The sequence below is a fragment of the Pezoporus flaviventris genome, unplaced genomic scaffold (genome assembly GCF_033815535.1).
Source record: "Pezoporus flaviventris isolate CSIRO_AGI_PZ_B2104156 unplaced genomic scaffold, CSIRO_AGI_Pfla_v1 ptg000036l, whole genome shotgun sequence".
NCBI lineage: Eukaryota > Metazoa > Chordata > Aves > Psittaciformes > Psittacidae > Pezoporus > Pezoporus flaviventris.
In genome coordinates, this window is record NW_026892584.1 from 32,756,351 (window position 1) to 32,778,253 (window position 21,903).

General features: G+C 43.7%; 1 protein-coding gene across 9 annotated transcripts in view; it reads right to left on the bottom strand.

The window, feature by feature from the left end:
- FOXN3 (forkhead box N3) overlaps positions 1-21,903 on the bottom strand; it is a 217,177-nt gene that overhangs the window by 111,232 nt on the left and 84,042 nt on the right. For all 9 annotated transcript variants that reach the window (XM_061463819.1, XM_061463820.1, XM_061463826.1 and 6 more), the window contains exon 3: positions 3,702-3,835. In XM_061463819.1, the coding sequence (XP_061319803.1) occupies positions 3,702-3,835 (134 nt within the window). The remainder of the gene's footprint in view (positions 1-3,701; positions 3,836-21,903) is intronic.

Here is a 21,903-nt window from a genome sequence, read left to right on the forward strand (position 1 = left end):
AGCAGAGGAGAATCTGTCTGTTCAATGATCATCTTCCTTGGGATATTTTTACAATACACTCTTCCACTCTGTGCTCAATTCACCCCTAAGCTGCTTATGCAGATACTAAACAGAACATGTGATTCATTTGTGTATCCTTATTCTTTTAAAACATCTCATAAAGACAAACAATAGGTCAATTTGCCCTTACAGAATCACACCTTATGAACACTGTAATTCCTTCAATTAATCCCATTCCTAGAGGCAGGAGTAATACTGGCCAATTATCTGGTTCCAGTCATATTTCATTAGTATCAGCTGACACAGTTTCTCTTAGTTGTGGACTTCAGTTATGTAAGATGGGTGGCGAGCAAAACCTCTGTCACCCAAAGATTATTTCTAGACATATTATCTCCACCATCAGAAGAATTCCCCTTGGAATTTGTTACTATGACAATGTGGTGATCTGATGATGGAGGAGAAGATTTACATTTTCTATCCGCTGCTGAAGTCTGTACACATAAGAAAGCAATCACTAACATTTGGGATTACAGTTTTTTCCAAATGTACTTCTTGTGAATACATTAGAAATATATTTGAGAAAAAATACATATATATTTCACCATGTAACTGCCAATGCATAATTAAATTAATTTGACAGTCACTGATGGCCTAGACTAGCCTCATGTTGATGTTTCACCAGTCATTAGTAGATGAATAAATAAATATTTTAGAAGACCATGGGAAGATTAAGTTTTATGTAACAGTGGAACTGCTGAATGATAGCCAGCTAAAAATAATAGCTAGACAACAATTTCTTCATACAAAACCTGGCCTCCTTTGGGCCTCTCTTTGCAAGGCGTTTGCTGCTGCAGACACGCAAGCTCTTTGTTTTATGATGCAGTCATTACAATGAAGACTCAAAACTGCTTGGAAGTACAAACAGTGCAGCAGCAGCCCTGACATTCTACAGCTTCCGAAGAGAGGACGTTTCTCAGTTGGTTTTGGGACTCACTTGCAGGCATTTCAGAAGCACCCTTCCCCTCCCCTGCTCAGGAGACAACTGGGCACTGGTGAGAGCAGGCAATCTTTCAAAACACTTTCCTGAATCGAATCCCATGTTCTTTGGCATGTGTCAGTACATGTCTTCTCCCCCACACATGGAAACATGCTGCAAGGCTCTGGCCACCCCACCCCGTTAGAAGAGGGCAGCACGGATTTTGCCCAAGATCTGCGGCTATGCAGGCATCCTTTGCAACAGGCAGTGAGGATGAGGATGGAAGAGTGGCGGGCACATGGCTGTGCAGGATGCTGGGCAGCCATCCCGGGCAGGCTCCCTGACACCCAGTGCCCAATGGGGCATCTCTGTGGGCTTGTCCCTGCAAGGACTGCTCGTGCCAGCACTGCTGCTGCATCACTGAGAATCACAGACTGGTTTGGGCTGGAAAAGTCCTTAAGATCATCTAGTTCCAACCCCCCTGCCATGGGCAGGGACGCCTCACTCTAGACCATGTCACCCAAGACTCTGTCTAACCTGGTCTTGAACACAGCCAGGGATGGAGCATTCACAATTTCCTTGGGCAACCCATTCCAGTGCCTCACCACCCTAACAGGAAAGAATTTCCTCCTTATATCCAATCTAAACTTCCCCTGTTTAAGTTTTAACCAGTTACCCCTTGTCCTATCACTACAGTTCCTAATGAGGAGTCCCTCCCCAGCATCCCTATAGGCCCCCTTCAGATACTGGAAAGCTGCTATGAGGTCTCCACGCAGCCTTCTCTTCTCCAGGCTGAACAGCCCCAACTTTCTCAGCCTGTCTTCCTATGGGAGGTGTTCCCTGGGCAGTGTTGGCCCACAGGTGATCCTGGAGGGGCCGAGTGACAACAAGAGCTGGTTTTCTGCCTGGCTGCAGTGACATAGGGACGTGGCAGGATCTTTCATTTGCTTTGCATTTGTTTTGATATAACTGTGGCTAATGAAAGCAAAGGAAGAGAGTAGATTCCTACAACCCTACCTAGAAAAGCCGGATGACAGCTCCTGCAAGCAGCCTCTGCCAGCAAACTGCATAGCAGTTCTGGCAAACCCAGCAAAGGTCACTTCAAGATCCTCCTGATTTCAGCTGTGTGTCTGCTGAAATTTTTGCTTGTGGGGATTACAAGGGATCAAAATCCCTCTATTTCCATGTCAGATTCGCATCACACTTTTACTTGACAGGAGAACCTCTGAATAAATCTGGATGGGCATAATTAAAATACTCTTTAAAAGGTAACAAATGATAGAGGCTCTGGGCACAAGCTTTGTTCAAACACACAAATTACAATTTTAACGCCATTGTTCAGTTATTTATCTGTCCTGCAAAGCACAGCAGCACTGGGATCGAAACGGGAGCCAGGAAAAAGGCACAGTGCAAAAAGAACCCTTCTAGAGGTGGCTCTTCGGGAATCTGTCTCTCGCAGGTATACGCCAGCCAGCGCTGCGGCTGCGCTGCCTCAGGACACCCCAGCTGCCGCTCGCCTCAGAACGCGAGGCCCGGCGCGGGATCCCCGCGTTCAAAACGGGCCGTGCGGCAGCGGCCGCCGCGCGGGGTCACCGTCACCACGGCAACGGCGCGCGCCCGGACCTCTCGTCAGGCAGCGCCGCGCGGCCCCGTGATGCAACTGCACCGGTCTGGGCTACGCGTTGCCAGGGTGACGCCCGCGTTGCTATGGCTACCATCACGCTCTTCGGGCAGGATGGGCGGGCGGGAGCCGGCGGCCTCTCCCGCGCCAGCCCCACGGCCTCGTCCTCCTCCCCTCCCCAGCCTCAACTCGAGCGATGACATGGCTCGGGGTAAAACTCGTCAACTCCCATTCTCCTCCCTCCCCGAACCCCACTTCTTAGTCCAGGTGGTGCTGCTGATCCCTGCCATGGCCGGGTCAGACCCCTCCGGATGTGTGGGGTGCCACGCAGCGCAGCCCATCACAGGCCTGTCTGACCCAGTCGTGACCGAGCCAACAACATCGGGAAAAAGTGACGAAAATTTCTTCACACAGCGAGAGAAGCAGTTGTGTCAAAACCCACTGTTTGCTCCTGGCTTGGCAGGCAGCAGCTGTAGATAAACTCTCTTCCTTTGCTAACATTAGCCACGGCCAGATCAAAACAAATGCAAAGCAAAGGAAAGAGTCCACTGCATGCCTTTGTCACTGCAGACAGGCAGAGAAACAGCTCTTGCTGTCCCCAGGGTCCTCTAGGATCACCCATGGCTGGCACTGCCCCGGGAGCAGTACCTGTGACAGAGAACGTCTGCCATCCAGGCACAGGCTCTTGTGGAAACCCAGCAGTTGCACAACCAGTCCTGTATTGCACTTGGGGGGGAAAATGAGCCCATCTCCTCCAACCAAGGGTACTGTGCTTTCACCTACAGCCAAGGGGATCACTGGACAGTTCAGAGCTCTCCACTGGCTTATATGCATTTTAATCACAGGTGTTCTCCTGCTAAAGGCTCCATAGCTCACGAGTGGCAAGCTTAGCTCCGGACTCACTGCCATGCAGGGGGACAGAATGGGCAGTTAAGGTGCCCACACACACACTGAGCGAGGCCAGGCTGGTGCCACTGCTCTCCAGATTTCTTCACCAGCACATTTCCAAACCGCATCACTTAATTACATTTAATGTCTTACCCAAGATTCATATGCAACACTGGATGAAAACATTTAGAGTCGTAAAATGCATCTAGTTCTTACCTTTGATAAGCCTGAGATGTGGGAGGTGTACTGAACACATGCGAATATGGGTGATAGGGTGTCTTTTTCAAAGCCTGAATAAGATTTTGTCTATATTCTGGGTCTATACACCACAAGGACCCCTTTCCAATACTCTGCAAAGAAAAAAGAATTAAAAAAAAAAATCAAATATTTGATCTACTGGCATAGCCTTATTTATTCAGCAGTATTTGTCAGGAAAAGCAGTGGGTTTGGGGTTTTTGTCTGACAGAAGGGAACATAGTTTGCTTACCAGAGATTACTGCTCCATTAATAACGTATTGCGACTGTATGGTCTAAATCCCACTTCAGGGAGGGGGAAAAGTAAGAATGAATGTCTGGTTGCTCCCCCCACCCCCCACTGCTACTAGTTAATATGATTTAATAACACCTGGCAATTTCCCCATCACCCCATATTGGAAAAATAAGAAGCTGAAGACACTGAGTTACTATTAGATGGAAACTGAAGAAAAAGAGATTCTTTTTCAAAGTGATTTTCTATTCCTTTTGCTGATACTAACAAAAACAGGGCTAAAAAAGGAGGGGTTTAAACACCCTAGCAACTGTTTTAAAAATAAAAGGACTTAATCCTTCAACCCACATGACATCAGTGCTATTATACTACAAGAGGAAATTAATCATCTTTTTTCCCTTAAAGGCAAAAAAATACCCCAAAACAACAACAACAGCAGTCAAAAAGCCCACAGTATAATCATGTTTTAAATCATTTAAGGATGCTGTGAAATTGTGATCGGTTGAAACAACAGTTACTGTAATTACCCTTTCTGGACATACAGAGCAACTCAAGCAGTCAATCTGTAATGTGACGACTACACTAAAATCCAGTATTTATTCTGCAGTTACAAGCAGTGCAATTTCAGTTCTTATCTCAATCCCATCAGAGGTCAGGGTGCAGATGTTTTGAATTGTTTTGTCTGAGTTCTCAAACAAACAGAAAAATGACTTTTCCCTCATATTCCACTAGGAAACCATACAAAATGATAGCTCAGGAGCAGCCTTGGTCTGCTTGAGCACACTTAACAATAAACACCAATCCTAACTGTTGACTGAACTCCACTGGCAGTCTTTCAAGGCATTAGGATAAGGTTTTTAGTTGATGTTTTCTGGAACAGGCAGGGGAGGCTGCACTACCACCTCTAGCCACTTTTCAGCCCAGGACTATCCCCTTCTCCAACTCCAACTTCTGTAAGTGGAGCAAGGCTTTCAGTTTCATGTGTTGAAGAACAAACACGCACACACACAAACCCACACCAAAAGCGGGATACTATTTTCTAGAGCCACAAGGAAGACCAAAACTGGACACTTGTTTCCTTTCAAAAACTTGTCATATTTGTGGAGCCGTACCAACTTGTAAGTGCTCCTCTACTGCACAGACTGCTTTAGGATGCGATACACAGCACAATGTGCAAAGTGCTTACAGATCTCTTTCCAAGCTTAAAGACAGCAAATCAGCTGTAAATTCTCGCGCCCCCCCCCCCCCCCCCAAAAAAAAATGGAAGAATGAAAATCTTCTCCAGCATCACTGGATGGCTGTGTGAGAGCATCTGGCCAAGTTCACAGCACTGTCAGACTTGGATTTAAAGAAAAGGTGAGGGGCTGGCACAACATACAGGAGCTGCAAACACTTTCTGTCAGACACAAGCACATCTGATGGAGGACATGAAGAGGGAGCCACCTTCTCCACACTGTTCTGGTGGAACCAGGAACATGGGGTTAAGCCTCTCCAGGGTAGCAAGGCTCAAGCCCATCTCAACCCTTTCTCTGAAGGGTACCCTACCAGAAGGCCACTGAAGAGTCTATGGGGAGACATCTCCCTGTTCTTGACCTGAAGTGGTGCCCTTGCATGGTCAAAAAAGCATAGATTCAAGGGGCTAGAGAGCATGAGCAAGCAAGACTCTTGGGCTTTTATCTCGGTAAAACACTACAGCAGATGACTGAATGATCTGCTGCTGGTGTCAGTGTTAGAAGCTGTGTGCCACATATCTCAAACCAGCTTGCAAAAAGGAGGTTGTTATGTTTAGCCCTTTCAAATATGGGACAATGAGCCAGAGACTTGACATAAGCCTAGTAAGTGACTTTTTAGGCAAAGGACTGAGTCAAAAATAGAATCCAAACCTCTCAAATTCCACTTCTATGCTCCATCCAAGAGCCACAGCAAGAACAACGTAAAATTTCCTTTTAAGCAAGCAATGTGCAAAACTAGGAACATTTTTCAGGAGAAAACCTTTGCTGGATTCCTTATTCCTTACAGCATGGGATAAGCTTTAAAAAAAAGCTATGCTTAAATACCATCTACCTTATTTGTACTTACTGGAACACAGCTTATTGTTTCCAAACTTCCCTAAGGTTTGGGGTTTTTTTTCTCATTTACTTCCAAGACAGACTTTTCATCTGCCTTGAAAAGATTACTCCCCAAAACTCATCAGAGTTAGTTCAAGTTGAGGACCTTGCAAGATGAAGTCACTACTGAAGAGTAACTTCAAAACCTTTCATTATTGTTAAGTTAAATTTGTTTGGCTTGCCCATATTCTTGCAAAAGCCAAAAATAATCTCACTGAAAACCAGAAACTCTCTCACACAAGAAGTATTGAGAATAATTACACTCCTTGTTAAATGAAACACTGGGAAGGCAGATTTGCCCTATTTTCACTGCAACTGAGCTGATTTATAATTTAGCAGGGCAGTTTAAGATAATGCTCTCCAGCCATGCAAAGTTCCCTTTCTCAGATTGTTACTTTAGGTTTTCCACAATCACACATTAGAACAGAAATAAAAAGAAAACTGAAGTGCCATTCAGTTAAGAATCATCCTTGACTGGCAGAGGTGTGAAGAGCTCCGTTAACTGTCTGTTTAGATGTGTCATTAGTATTCCCATATACAGAGCAATCACAGGAAAGGAAATCATTGGAACTCAGACCCATCGGTTAGTGATTAATTTCCATTTTATGACATTTGGCATGCTGCTTCACTACCTCCTCCAAGCCAAAAGTCAATAGTGGCTCCAGTCAAAAAACAGTACGGAAGGAGGGGAAAAAAAAAAATCCCTGGATTACATTTGTCTCCCAGGCAACAAGTGACTGAAGAGTGGATAACAGCCCCCTGACCATCACAGCACTGGAGTACTTTCAGACTTTCCGACATGCCACCTCCCTCCCTTCCTTTCTTTCCTCCCTCCTGCCAATCACAGGTTACTACTGCTACATTCATGTTTAAGGTTATTAAAAACAAGGGGAGTGTTACTATAAATCCCCTTCACATTGTCCTAGAGCAGACTACAAGTGCACAGCTATTTCAGAGGTACTGATGGAGCGAGGAAGCAACACGTACAAGTTACCCCATAAAAGTTTATGACTGAATACTCTTTAAAAAAAAATCACAATTATGTTTTCTATTCAGAAATCACTATGCCTTTTCCTGTCACTTATTAATATATACACAGATAGTGTATCAGAATATTGTGTACTATATCCCAACTTCCTAATTCGTTTGTTCTTTCTCAACTCAAATATACAAACCTGATTCCCCCCTCCGACAATTAAAACCAGTGCATTGCCATGAAAAGGTACATGATACACTCCGTGTCCAACTGTTTTTTCTCCCAATGGGCTGCATGCAAAAGTTTTTAAATCCTAGTTTACACAACCTGTTAGAATCCAAATAAAAACATTCAGTAATCTTTTAGTAGAAATGAAAAAAGAAGTTAGAAATTTTAAGATAAAAGAATAGAAATGCTGCTTGTCAGCTCTTTCAGTGGTTACAGCTGGGGATAACAGCATTATCTTCTACTAAAACTCCTCATTATAAACCTTGCAACTAACTGCCTGGTCTTACATATCACCTATCATTTTATTGAGCCCAAAGATCAATTAAAAAAATTGTGTGTTGAGCTCTTTCCAAGATCAATGGCTGGGAAAAAACACATAACCTGTTTGCATAGAAAATTCCAGAAAATGTTTATTTGAGGGATTTTGTTCCCTGGTTATTTCAAAACAGACTTGAAATGTGTTAGGAATGCAACTTTTTTCCAGGGTTGTTCTTTTCATTGCTGTACAAACAGTCTGTCCAAAATAAAGCTCTGGGAAGAGAGCAGATACAGGAACCACAGAACAGGGCTCAGAGGGAAGAAAGTACAATTTCTAATTGTTCTTTCTGAAGCTATGCTTACACATACGCTTTGAATCCACATGGGACTGTGCTGAAACCAGTCAGGAGCAGCTCTAGGCACCCACATCTCTTGCAGCAGCATCACCACTAAGAGGGTCTCTAAAGCAACTGACCCCTAAGGGAACATCCCCCAAAAGGGATGTAGAGGATGAAGGGGTCTGAACTGCTCCTGCTGCTTCCCCGGTCCTTGCTGCACTGTTCTCCCTGCCCCTTTGCATGTGCTCGGCCCTTCTTCCACAAGCCCATTTCAGTTATTTTCCACGAAGAAAACTATTTTGCTGGTACAATTTTGTTATTTAAACTCATTAAAGCTGGGTCACATGAAGGGTCTGATGAGCACCCAGTGCTGCTGGAAAATGGAGGACAGATGAGGGGATCCAGGGAGGGGAATGTGAGCTCTCCCCTTCTGTTGCAAGAGCTGTGGTGACACCTCAATGTAGCTCCTGGAACAGCACATTGACAAAGGAAAATTAGAGGACTCTCTGGACGCAAAGCAGTTTGGAAGAGGAATGGGAAAACCAGTAGTTTACATAGAGCAGGGGTACACTGGAGAGCCAGGGTGAGGTGGGCAGCAAGGCTGACAAACACGTCCCCAAGAGCAAGACCAGGAGAGCCATGCCCTAGGCTCTTACCAGACACTGAGATGCTGGGCACTGACACAGGACTAGGCTCGGAGGCTGAGAGGAGATGAACCAGAACAGGAGACTCACAACTGTGTGAGCAACCCAGCAGCTCTGCGCAATCACCAGCAAGCTACACCAGAAGGTAAGAATTATTACACTGAGCTCTCTGAGTTAAGGACCACAGTACTTCAAACAACAGATCTATCCTTTTTCTTCTCCACTGCCAGACCAGGACAGGATGTGTGGCCATGGCTAGGGTCTCCTGAACCAAAAGTGTCAGCAGTATGAATTAGGCATATGGCAGCTACTCAGGCTGAAGTGATGTAGCATACCACTGAGTATAGTACCCTGCCTGAGAAATGCGCCATACTTGTTACAGGGATTCTTTAGGAACTAAAAGCAAACAGAAAAAGCAGAAATTTCTCATTACTTGAAAAAAAAAGGCAATTTCAACTAGCCTCTGGAATCCCAAACTATCAAATCTTGAAATCACACCACTGTGACTTATCAGTCCCTGCCTAGCTCAGTGCAAGTTGTTGCAGTCGTTAACACAGGACCTGCAGGTAACAGTAAGGACACATTCTGCAGTGATGAGGAACCTTCTGGGGTCAGTACTCACCATTACTGATCTAAGGGTTTGCTCTCATGGATGAAACCTACTATTACAGAAAATTATCTCTTTGCAAGTAACAGTGGAGAGATTACTGGGTATCAAAGGTTCTTACTCTAATGAAATACTTATCCTGAGCTCATTGTGCCCAGTTACTCTGCAAGAACAGGTTTCAAGCAAACCCTTCACATAGGTTCACCACCAAGTTTATCCATGGGAACATCATACGTTCAAGTATGCCATGAGAGCACAGAAGTGTTTCTATAGGATCAAAAATAACTGGATGATAGAAATATCCATGATGTAACAACAATTTAAAACAACCATTTGAGTAACTACAGCCAGCACCAAAACCTGAAAAAATAAATGTTTCAGACCAGAAATAGATTTCTGTGTGTAAGGTAAAAGTGAGAACAACATTTCCCAACTTCTATATCTGCACCATATCTCATGTGGCAGCATGAACTCATCAGCCTCCTCTTCACCGACACCGCATGCCTGGAGCCACTGCTGAGGGCTCCCACCTGCGCATGAAGATGCTGGGGTGGTGAAAGCACACCCAGGGCTGTCAGGCAGCAAGGACCTTCACGAGAACAGGCACCATGAAAACGTCTACCCCCAGAAAGAGCAGGGTCCTTCACACACCACCCAACACCGCCGTCACCCAAAACACAGAGCAATTCTGGAAACCCTGACTAACGCAGTTTTCTGACTGGTTCCCAGGGACAGCAAGTGAACAGCAAGAACTCCTGAAGACAAATTCTGCTCTTCTCATCTTATGAAAAAATCTGTTTCATTAGCAAACTGAGGGATTTTTGTGAGGAGATGGAGAGGCAGGAGAAAGGGAAGTAAAATGCTTCATGACACCCTGCCCTCAGCTCTGAAAATGACCATGAAGAACATAATAATCACTCCAGAATCCCCCTCAGGATAGAATGGCTTGCATAAACAACTTCCTTGCACTGTGCAGAGACACCAGCCAAGTGACTTCAAAACCATCCCACAATACAACACAGATTACACATCCTTCTCCAAATATGCTGCTGCTCTTGAAGATTTGCAAACATCATGCGGGCAACTGTGGGAAACAAATGGCTTATGATGACAAAATTCACCCAGACTAAAAAATGCAGGTCTACTGCAGTCACTGATGCCACGCTCAATCCGTGCTGCAACAGGGAGGGCAAAGAGGCTTTTCAGTATCAAAAGAGAACTTGAGCAACCAGGAGTGCTACTCAAAGGTCAGCTTTGTGCTCTTCACTTGCAGACAGTGATGCAGAGAAGGGTGCACCTTACTTTTTCAGTTCAGCTACCTACCCCCCACATTAGAATCACGCTCCTCTCTAAATGAAGGGCATCACTGATAAAATAGGACCAACTCAGAATTCATTTAATTTGCATGAATTCAACTTCATTTACATGAGGCAGAATGAGCATACTAGTATCAAAACTGGGGAAAGGTACTATATATAACAAATTTTAAACTATTTATCTGGCAAATGCTTAGGAGTATTCAAGATTAAGATGCCAAAGTTGGTCCACTGGTCTGTTTAAAACACTGTTGTTATCTTTACCCATCAGTATTTCAAGTTATCAAGACAGACATCATCTTGCTTGTTCTGCTAGCCTACACTGCTTCTGCAGTTTTAAATAGTTTTCATGAGTGGTCACAGATAATAGTAAACCTTTATCCTCCCTAACAGCTATGTACCTTGCAGATGAGGCTCCCTTTTTAAACAAATGAAGTAATTTGCAGAAAGACACAAACAGAGCATTTAAATCATTTGAGGTCAGCTGGTTTAAAAAAGAAAATACAACTGCTAAGGAATTCTTAAAGAAAGAAAAACAAAGCCACTGCCAAGGATTGTTATTATTATAAAACACATTCCTTAGATCCACTGTAATCTCACATAAAAATTACAAATAACTATTCATGAAGTTTAAGAGTAGATTTTCTTCATTCTCTTCCAACATTTCTAGCACAGATCAGTGAAATTCTATACAGCCTGTTTTAAAGAATTGTACTATCGACCTTAACAGCCATTTTAATGACAGTAACAACTGTATGGCAAGCATTTAATTTTCAGAAACCCTCACATAAAATCCCCCTTTTACCTATGAACTCAAAAGAGTAAGGAACTTCCCCTGCCCTTCCAAGAAAAGTTGGTAGTGTTATGTGACAGCTTGACAAGAGGAGAAAATTAAAGTATCATTTGCATGCAGCGTAACAAAACCCTCACACCCACCTCTCCTGCATGTTTTCAGGTCTTTTTTCAGTAAACTAGCAGTCACAGCCCAAGCACAAAGCTGAAAAAGAGCTCTGACTAGCTAAAACATAATTACATAACCACAAATGTATGCTCATTTAATGAATGAAATTAAAGGTCTGATGGGAAGGCTTGTTGGAGTATAGTGTTCAACCCAAGTAAACTGGCTGCATCAAGAAATCACCAGCTCTTCTGAAGAAAACAAAAAGTTTGGGCTTTTTAAATCTTATTTTGCTCCAAGTAAAAACATCCATTAGTTTAAATCACACGGGTCCAAGTCTCTGCTTTCATGCTCGTCTCTTGATAATTTAACTCACTTGCTCAATGAGCGACTCCAGACACTAACACAGCCACCAACCTTTTAAACCCCTAGTTTGCCTTTGGGAAAGCGGCCTGATTCTGCCCCAGATGGCATAGGGGCATTGAGCATTTCCAGGCCCCTGGTCTGGAACCAAAACAGGGTAAGTAACTTCACTGAGAAGTATGGTTATAGTGGAAAAGGACTACTTATCCTTGAAATGAAATAAAACAAAAACCCCAAACCAAAAAGGAAGCCAAGCATGCAAATAAACAATGCTACAGCATTAATGAGGCTAGGCTCGAGATGGGAAGTTACAGCTAGAGAAAAGGAAACGCTGTGGTATTCCACAGTCAAAAAAAGAATCCAAAACAACAAAACCAACCCTATTTCACAGGCAAGATACAATGCAAGATCCTGCAACACAAGAAAGTGCTACCACTGTGCAGTGGTCTTCCAATGTTAAACAAGCTCAAGTCTCACCAGCACAAGACATAGAATCATAGAATCATAGAATCATAGAATAGTTAGGGTTGGAAAGGACCTTAAGATCATCTAGTTCCAACCCCCCTGCCATGGGCAGGGGCACCTCACACTAAACCGTATCACCCAAGGCCTCATCCAACCTGGTCTTGAACACTGCCAGGGATGGAGCATTCACAACCTCCCTAGGCAACCTATTCCAGTGCCTCACCACCCTAACAGGAAAGAATTTCCTCCTTATATCCAATCTAAACTTCTCCTGTTTAAGTTTTAACCCATTACCCCTTGTCCTATCACTACAGTCCCTAGTGAAGAGTCCCTCCCCAGTATCCCTATAGGCCCCCTTCAGATACTGGAAGGCTGCTATGAGGTCTCCAGGCAGCCTTCTCTTCTCCAGGCTGAACAGCCCCAACTTCCACAGCCTATCTTCATACGGGAGGTGCTCCAGTCCCCTGATCATCCTCGTGGCCCTTCTCTGGACTTGTTCCAACAGTTCCATGTCCTTTTTATGTTGAGGACATCAGAACTGCACACAATACTCCAGGTGACACGTCACAAGAGCAGAGCAGAGGGGCAGGATCACCTCCTTCAAAGGTTTGTAAGTTTTTCTTTGTACCTTTGTACTTTTGGCCCTGCTCCCTCCAGCACTGCCTGGGAGTATAGCCCCCACACAGACCTCTGAAGAGTGACCCATACATAGGTAGGCACAGGTCCTCCCTACCTGCCACAGGCAGGACAAGGAACTGTAAGCAACAGCTCACAGCAACAGCTGTGAGACAGCACCTGAGGGACTGTGTCCAGGTTTCATACAAATGAAGGCCTTCACAGGCTTCTCAGCAGATTTTTGCCTCAGCACTCCCCATCTTGAGTATACAGAAGTCAGAAACGTCTTCTAACGCTTGACCTGGGCACCCAGCAATCCAAGGTATATCCCCAGTGTCCAAGCTTGTCATCCCACAAGGGACACTTCAGCACCAGGTCAGGAGTGATCCTCCACTGTTACTCCAATCACAGTGACTCATTGCCAGGTAACACCACGGACACAGGTGCTCCACTGCTGCTCCTCTAGCTCCTCCACTGCTTCCCCAGCACACCAGCAGCTGTATGCCCATTAGTACAGGTAAGCTCACAGTACTACTGCCTACAGCCAGCAGTGGATCTGCTACACCACAGTATCTTCCCACTGCTCTCATCATTAAACAATTCCTCCAACAGGTTCAGGAGGTGTTGCATTATGTCACCCAAGAGTCATATTCAGCCTGTTAAATATCTCCTCATTGAGTTTATATGCACACCACCCTATAAAGCTATCAGACTGCCACATGGAAATCCTGCAAGCAACTGAAGAAAGCAGTGTCGTTAACTGCCCTTAAACGACACCTGGCTCCTCTATATAGTAGTACTATGTTGTTTCATGCTAGTGCCTAGCAACACCAGACGTTCCCCACAGCCTCCTCAGGCTAGGAGAAGTCTGGGCACTGAAGAACACAGGCTGTGACACTGCTAGGGAGGAACAAAGCGCAAGATCAAACAGATGCAGGGAGACTGGGCTGGGAAGGCAGGAGAGCCCAGAAGACAAGTCAGCCTTATGGGCTGTCACAAGGCATACTTGAGGGAGACTAGATAGCAAGTGGCATTAATAATGCTGTTTTAGCCTATAGAATTCCTGTCTATACATGGAAGATGTAATTACCCCTACTCTATTGAAAAGAAAATTGAGGATACACAGAATCAAAAGAATAAAAAAAAGAAGTTAAGCGCTCAAGGTCACCTATAAAGTCAAAGGCAAAAGAAAAAAATCCCTGAGTCTCCAAGCCATAGCCCATTTAGCAGGGTATGTTAATTTCATGTCAGAGGGGCACTCATTTAAATACCCACTGGTCATCTGATACTCTTCATGTTATCTACATTATACAATTAGAAAAGACACAAATTGCCTTTTCTTACAAACACACGGTTATGTCGTGTACAGAAATCTAGTGACAATTTTAAAACACAACCCTTCACGCAACAGATATTAAAAAAAATTGTTCAACACTTATATCTGTACTAAAGGTTCACAGGTCACTTTTTGCCTACTACTGTATTAATGATGAAATAAGCCAGTGAGTGAATTTCCAGGGGAACGGGCTAACAGCTAGTAAGGACTGGAGGGAGGGAGTAGGTCACACTAAATCCATTAGCAGTAATAATAAATTATTAAATTTATTAAAAAATAAATAAAAATAGAAATAAGGAAAACCTGACAAACACGAATGGATTTGCACCATTTCCCCCATAACTGTTTATTTAATGTAGGGTTTTTCCTTGCTTAGTATTTAATATTAGTTCACATGATGAACTAAGGGGGAAAACCAGGCACTTAGGTAAACGGTTTGAGAAGCTGCCTGGATGTGGGGTTTCCAAGTGTCCCTGGGCTCTTTAGGGAAAGAGCCCCGCTTGGCAAGCTCAACAGATCCCTGTCCCCTGCAGCAGGCACATGCTGAAGGAAAACTGTTCTCCTGCAACAGAGACCTCAGCGTTACTGCACATCAACACACAAATTACTTCTGCATTTACATACACACACTTTACTCTGCTTGTGTCCAATTTCCACACTGAGTTCAGAGATATTTTTTTTTTTACTACCACTCCTCATTCTCTCTCATTTTTCTCATGGCTGAATGAAACCCCAAAAAGCAAAACCAAACACCCTCCTTGCTCCAAGCATCCTCCAAAATGAGGCAACTTCTTGACTGCACTTGAAGTCTTCACCTCATTCACACAGCGCAAGTCACAGCCAAAATGCCACAAGCCCAAACATCATGGACTCTAAAAAGCCTGGGACTTGACTACAACCCTGGTACCTTTGCATGCAGAGCAAGAGCACACCAACATTCCTTCCTCCCAGATGCCAGGTGGTGTCAACACAGCTCTACAGAAATGCCTCCTAAATTGCTAAGACTGATCAATGGCTTTGCAAAGAAGGTGAACCAGGGCAAGACCAGTTTAGCCCCAGGAGCAAACCAGCCTCCTGTGGGGAGGTCAGAACCCAGCTGCTCCAGCAAGCGTGCTCGCTCTTAGACAAAGGGCACCCTGGTGGGACTGAAACAGCAGTGCCTGAGGAGACAGCCTTCCTCACCTGGCTTGATCTGAGGTCTTGCTTTTTTTGTAACACAGAACAAGAGGAAATCCCAACCGAGAGCACACTACTGAGACCTACGCACAGCCAGACAGGGAGCAGCAAGGCCCCGCCAGCCTGGCTGTGGAGGAAGAGCACCACCACCTTCAGCACCAACCTCTTCCCGCACTTCTGGGAAGCCAGCCATAAAAGCCTTCCTGGGAGAGGAAGAAACACACCTCAACTGCACCGAAGACTTTCAGCATGGGAAGACTCTGATCTCAAGAGTGCAAGGGAATTATATAGTGGGCAGAGAGGGGGAGTGGGATGCTAAGCTGCCTGCCTGCCTCCACTGACTATCATGTCACAGGTCACTAAAAAGCACCGTGTCCTATTCTTAGCTATAACTTTGGCCACGCAAGCACAATCCCTTGCCCCACCTGCAGGTGTATGGCATCAGCCACAGCAGGGGAGCCTGCACCCAGCCCAGGGATGAGCATCCTACCAGGAAGGTCAGGGAGGGAGAAGCAGGTGAGAAATTGTCCTTCTCAGCAGAAGGATGCAGTGCCAAGGAGTAAAAGCAAGCAAAATCACTGGACCTCATCCTGAAGGTGGAGTAAGTTAAAAGGAACAATACAAGAACCTCTCATTGTGGGAGCAATTGATTCAGATGTGTTTGCATTTCCTCCCATTTTTACTTTAAATCTGCTGTAGAAGCACAGCTTGTAAAGACAGTAAGAAAATGGACTTGCTTAGCCTTCAAAGTTTTACTCGCAGTAAGATTCATTAAAACTGTAAGAAAACTCCCTTTACTATTTTTCTCCATGCAGCACCTCAACAACAGATTTGACAATTACAGGGGTTTTGTTGCCTTGGGTTTTTTAGGTGCTGTATTTTTACAAGCAGGGCTACATGGGTCACAGCTCTTAAAATGCTAAAAGCAGCCAATGCAACAAAAAGCTTGGCATGAGGAACTTCTGCAGCATAAGCCACTCAATCAAGCATATTTTAGAGTGGATAATTAATACTGCATTTCAGCCTCCTGGAGCACCTCCACCAGTAAAACAGATTTGAAAGTGTGCAGACAGTTTATTAAACATGGCAACGTGATTACATTAGAGAAATAAGATGTAGATTCACTGGTGTGCATGGATTGAAAACAAAAAAAAGGAATATTTAAATCTAGGTTTTTTCCAAGGAAGCTAGCAAGCTCCTGATCAAAACCTACAGCTTGGCAAGAGTAGGGTTCACAGGTTTATTCATGTTATTTCCTGGGCAGACTAGTTCTGCATTAGCAGAGCATTAATCAAATTCTAAATACTTAAGCATCCTGACCCAATACAGATTCTTCCTCCGTTTAAAGTCTACCTTATTTTTCCAGATGTGATTCCAAACCCCACAGTGATTTTGCTATTCCATATAAAAAAAAAAAAAAAAAAAAAAGGAAAAAAGGGTTTCCTCAGATTCACAGAAGAGACTCGAAAGGCACGTGGTGGAGGCAGCAGCAGAGTCAGCCTGCAAACCCACCGAAACAAACCCAACAGAAATAGAAACATCACTCCTCAGGGCGCTCTTTCAGCTAAGCTGGTAGCAAACAGGATGTGAGCATCAAGGCACTGTGTGCAGAGAAGAGGTTATTCAAAATAGCAAGTTCAGGCACAGACCGGGTCTTTTACCCAGCAGGGAAAGAGTGGGAGGAAGGGGAGAAAAAAACAAGTTTTCAACCCACACACTGCAGCCCTGCCTGCTTGGGTTTTCCCCGGTTCTTCTTTTTAACTGAATTACCTCGCACGCAGTCGTTCTCAAGTGCAGTGTTCACAGGCAGCCCCCATGAAACAGGGCTACACGGGAAACCGGCATGAGTTTTGAGCGCGCTGGGAGAAGGAGGAGGAGGAATGACAGGCTCCTTGTGAAAAAGAGAAAGAGGAACAGGGGTACTTATGAAAAGACACACTGTCCACTGCTTGACTTGAACTTGAGAATGAAAGAAAAACTAAGCTTAGAGCAAGGGGAGAGGAAAGAAAACCAGAGGACAACACATCTAGAAACCTCTGGAAACTCGAAAAGCTGTATCAGCTTCTACACTGGGCTAACTCACAGTCCTCACCCTCCCAGTCCTCGGTGTTCACTAGCAAGCTATTACTCTTTCTAATCATCATATATGAAGAGGCTGCTGATCAATATTGCACGAGGGTGATTAGTGCTCAGTGATTAAACATCAGTGTATGATCTAATTTAACGTGCCTGAAGTGGAAGGAAACAGGGAGAAACAATTTCTGAGCAGACTCCAGTAATGAAAATTGACAACTTGCCCAACATCAGATGTTGATGCTGTGAAGAGTTCAGAACTAACAAGGACGAGATGATGTATGATACTCTCAGAAGGATGCAAAATTGTTTTCCTCCAAATTATTCATGATCAAATATGCCTTTGAACAGCTCTACCATCTAAAGGAAAAGAAAATCTCATTTAAGGATGCCAAAGCAAGGCTATTTTGATGACACAGGTGTCATGCGAACAGGCATGCTGTGACCTGAGTCACTGCTCCAGGTCTCCTGTGATCTTTTCTCTATCAGTTTCACACAGCAAGCCTTCATGTTTGACACACCAAAAATAGGAGATGGTTTACAAATAAAAACCTTGCTTCAAAAAGGATCGCAACTTTTTTCTCTTACGAAATGCAAATGCACTTTCAGCACTGTGCAATGCCCGTGCCACACACTCCTCAGACAGGCATTTATGAATGGTTCCATTTCTAAATGATGGAAGTAGAGAAAGAAAGAACGAAGACGAGGAGAAAATTACAAAAATAGCAATCATAAATGAATACCTGAATGTGAAAAGCAACCAAAAATAACATACAAACTCCTTTATGAAAAACATATACCTAGAAAGTGATGTCCGAACTGCGGAAGGCCCTATCTGAAGGCTGAGCAAAAAGGAAGGGGCACCTTATAATTGATTTCACTGATCCGACTGATAATGAAAAACTTTGACAGCAGGAATCTTACCTTTCAAAACTGCACAATGAACCAAGTCCTGCTGTAAAACAGTAACCAGCCCTTGAGCACGTCGGTGGTGTGAAAACCCACTACCGCTTGCCCCACAAAAGGCAGCCAGATATACCAGTGTAAAAGCACCAGCCACTGGCTGGCACCCTCCAAAGGGTCCTTCTTCTCTTCATACTTGTGCTAAGTGACCACAGAGGCTGACATCTGCACTACAACTGACTGATGATCTCTGTTGCTGTTTTCCTTGCAAAAGACTCTGAGGCAATACTAAACACACCACCACTGAGAGTTTGAAAGGAACTTGACAGATTACAACTTACTGCAACACCCAGAATCTGGCTTTAATAATGCCAATTCATAGCATTTTCAGCATGTTGGGATTCTAGATGTCTCCATCAGAAAGTCATGAGATGGTGTAAAATCACAGGGAAGGGGCAGGACATGGGGACCAAACAAAAGTATTTCTAGCCATCTTCACTTCTGTAGAAGAGCCTGAAAAAGATCTTAAAGGCTCTAAAATAAGGTGCATCTTCTCTCCCCCATTATTTTAGATGACATGATTTTTAAAGCTGATTTCAAAACTTACAAGGGCCAAATCTCTATACAGGCACCCCCTAACCTTTATCATATCCATTCGTAATACTACACACACACACACACACACACACACACACTCCTAGATGCTAGCATTACTTGGTCTAACTTAAAAGCCATGCGACACAGAATTTATTTGGGCAATTACAGAACTGCCTCCCTTTCCAAACAAAAGCATGTCTCTGTACAGAGTGCAAGAAGGCGGGGGCTACATGTGGCATGGATTGAAAAGCTATTTAGACCAGCTCTCAAACTGTTTTATTGTTTAACCTGATGCCAAACAACAGGAATGGACAGATAGTCAAAACAGGAAAAAAACAACAGTTTAATACTGATGAAGCAAATTCCCCCCCTTTTTAATGCATGTCTAAAAATTAAAGGCTCAGAGTGCAAATTCACAACAAGTTTATGAACCCTCTTTTATAAATTGCAAGGGAAATAAATTGAAGTTGATGTGGCACACAAGTGGATAATTCTACCATAATTAAGACACGGACTCTCATCCCGTCAGCTCAAGCCCAGCCAAACGCATTTTTGGCATACTAGACACTGGAGGGTGAGTGGGACTCGAGTACTGGTGAAGAAGCAGATGGTAATTAGCAAAAGTGGTTAGATCACAAGCATGTTTACTTTGAAACTAAAATAACGCAAGCATTTTAGCTGAGGGGAGGGCATTTTCCCATTTTTTTCCTAGTCAGCAGAAAAACAGGAAGAGAAAGCAAGATCTTTCATTTCAATGCTACAAATGAAATCAAAGCTTTCTAAATGAAAATGCTGTATTTTTTAATCAAACAATAACAGAAAAGCTTGTCTCCTAATGGAAAGGGGCATAATTACATTTCTGCTTTTCCAAATTCAAAGTTCCTCAGATCTAAAAGCCAACAGCAAATGACACATCAAAGCAGACCTGCTAAGCCAAGAACAAAGAACTTCATTCTTCCAAACAAAAGCAGCACTGCCCAAAAGGCAGTGAAGTCTTACAGGTGTTACAGCAAAACCTGAAAGGACAAAAAAACTAGTCAAAGTGAATGTGTTTCACTAAATTTTAAGTGCTGGTTTGGTTCAGAAAAAGCAAGAGAGATGGTTCAGGTTAGTTAAGCTCTCAATTTAGAGTGAACTGTAGTCTAAACAGTTCTGGTGAAGCTAAACTGGTAAGCAGTTGTGGCAACAGAACGCATTTGTCCCAAGGAAATTTTGCAGAGATGCATCACTATGGCAGCATCTCGTTTTGCTAATACAGAAATACAAGTAAATAGAAACCTCTGTGTGACAACCCAAATCCATACTACTTTTTGCTCCCAATTTACCTTAAAAACGTTTGGATGATCTAAAAGCCTACATGACTATGTAGCATTTTTTATATATAAGATGTATTTGTGTACACACATAGCATTTTTTTTATATAAAATGTATTTGTGTACACACATACACGTATACAGATAGATACAAAAATAAATTCATTTAAGCAGAAAAGGAGGTACAGCCTGAGCAATAAAATCCCATTTGTCTCAACAGCTGGGAGCTAGCACCATAGAGAGTCTTCTGTGCAATTTGTCTCTGTGACAGCTTCTTTCCTCTTTCTCTGCCGTGCAGCCAAGAGTCTCGAAACTATTAGAACTTGTAAAACACAAATCTACCCTTTTCTGCAACATCAAGGTTTGTATATTTAACCCTCAACACTGAGGGAGGAAACTTTCATCTCTAAAGAAGGAGAGTAAGAAAGAGAAAACCCAAATAAATCAGTGCAACTGTGTAATTATGTAACAATAAATGCATTATGTTAATTGCCAAAACAGGGGAAAAAAAAACACATCATTTTGGACAAGTTCATCTGGCTGCTTCAGAACAAACCATGCAACACTAACAGCGCCAGCAGTTGTCCGATTCCCAGCCATCTCATCCACATCCTGCCTCTCCAACATCCACCTCTCCCAACTAGACTGAAAACCTGCGTTTCCTGCACACACTATGTGTTTCTTCCTACCTTTGCTACGCAATCCAACAAAACACACTATTCGTGTACAGCTCTCTAGTCCTGAAGTACTTTAGGAAGGGTAGAATTAAGTAAGAATCATATCATTATTTCAAGTTACATTTATAAATAAATATAATCTCTGAAGGGGCTTCCTGCAGAACTAAATACCTTCTGACCCAGGAGCTCTGTACCATTTTCTCTCTAAGTGTAATTGTAGCTCCGTCTGAGCCAGCAGCATGCAGTTCTTAAAGCTGTCAAACACTCCTCTCCAAAAGCCTTCAAAGTGCTCCCCAGAGCAGTGAGGAGCTCTAGAAATGCAGTGCTTCTGTGCTATTCTGGGACTGGAGAAGGCTGCACACAGACAGCAAGGCAGTGGTACAGAGGAGAATCTTCAAAATACAGCTTTTCCTGAACGGCAACGGGACTTTATTCCTAAAGATGAACCACACAAGAACTAGTTATTTCTCCCCAACATAATAAACTCCTAAGTTTATTATGTTCTGTACCACTTAATGATGTTTACCCCTCTCCCTCTAAGCTAAAACCAGAGCATTTCATGAAGGATCTCCCTATTTCTACACATAACCCAAGGAGAGGTGTGTTCCCACTCTCCACCATGAAGAGTGAGGAAAGGAGGTGAAAAACATGTAAATGAAAGCTGGAGGATACCTAACCCTAGCCTTGCATTAACCTCACAGCCCCTACAAGTTGCACTGTAGGCATTTTTGCTTTCAACTGTAAACTCAGAAAAACATTTACAATAGTAGCTTCATCTCAGGGAGTACTCTCCCACAGTAGGCAGCCATGGGATCTCATAAATATAGCTCTGGAGCAGAGCCTAATTTTCTGCTCATAGCTTGAATGAGTGCGAATTCAGCATTCAACTAGATTCTCTTATGCAAAATCCCATCAATAAGTTTCTGCTCCATGCACTGCCATAGACACTTTTCCGTGCCATTGAGACTTCCCTCTACAGAAGCCCATTCATTCCTCTGCTTACCAACAGTCATCTTTTAGCAAGTCACGCCAGCGTTTCA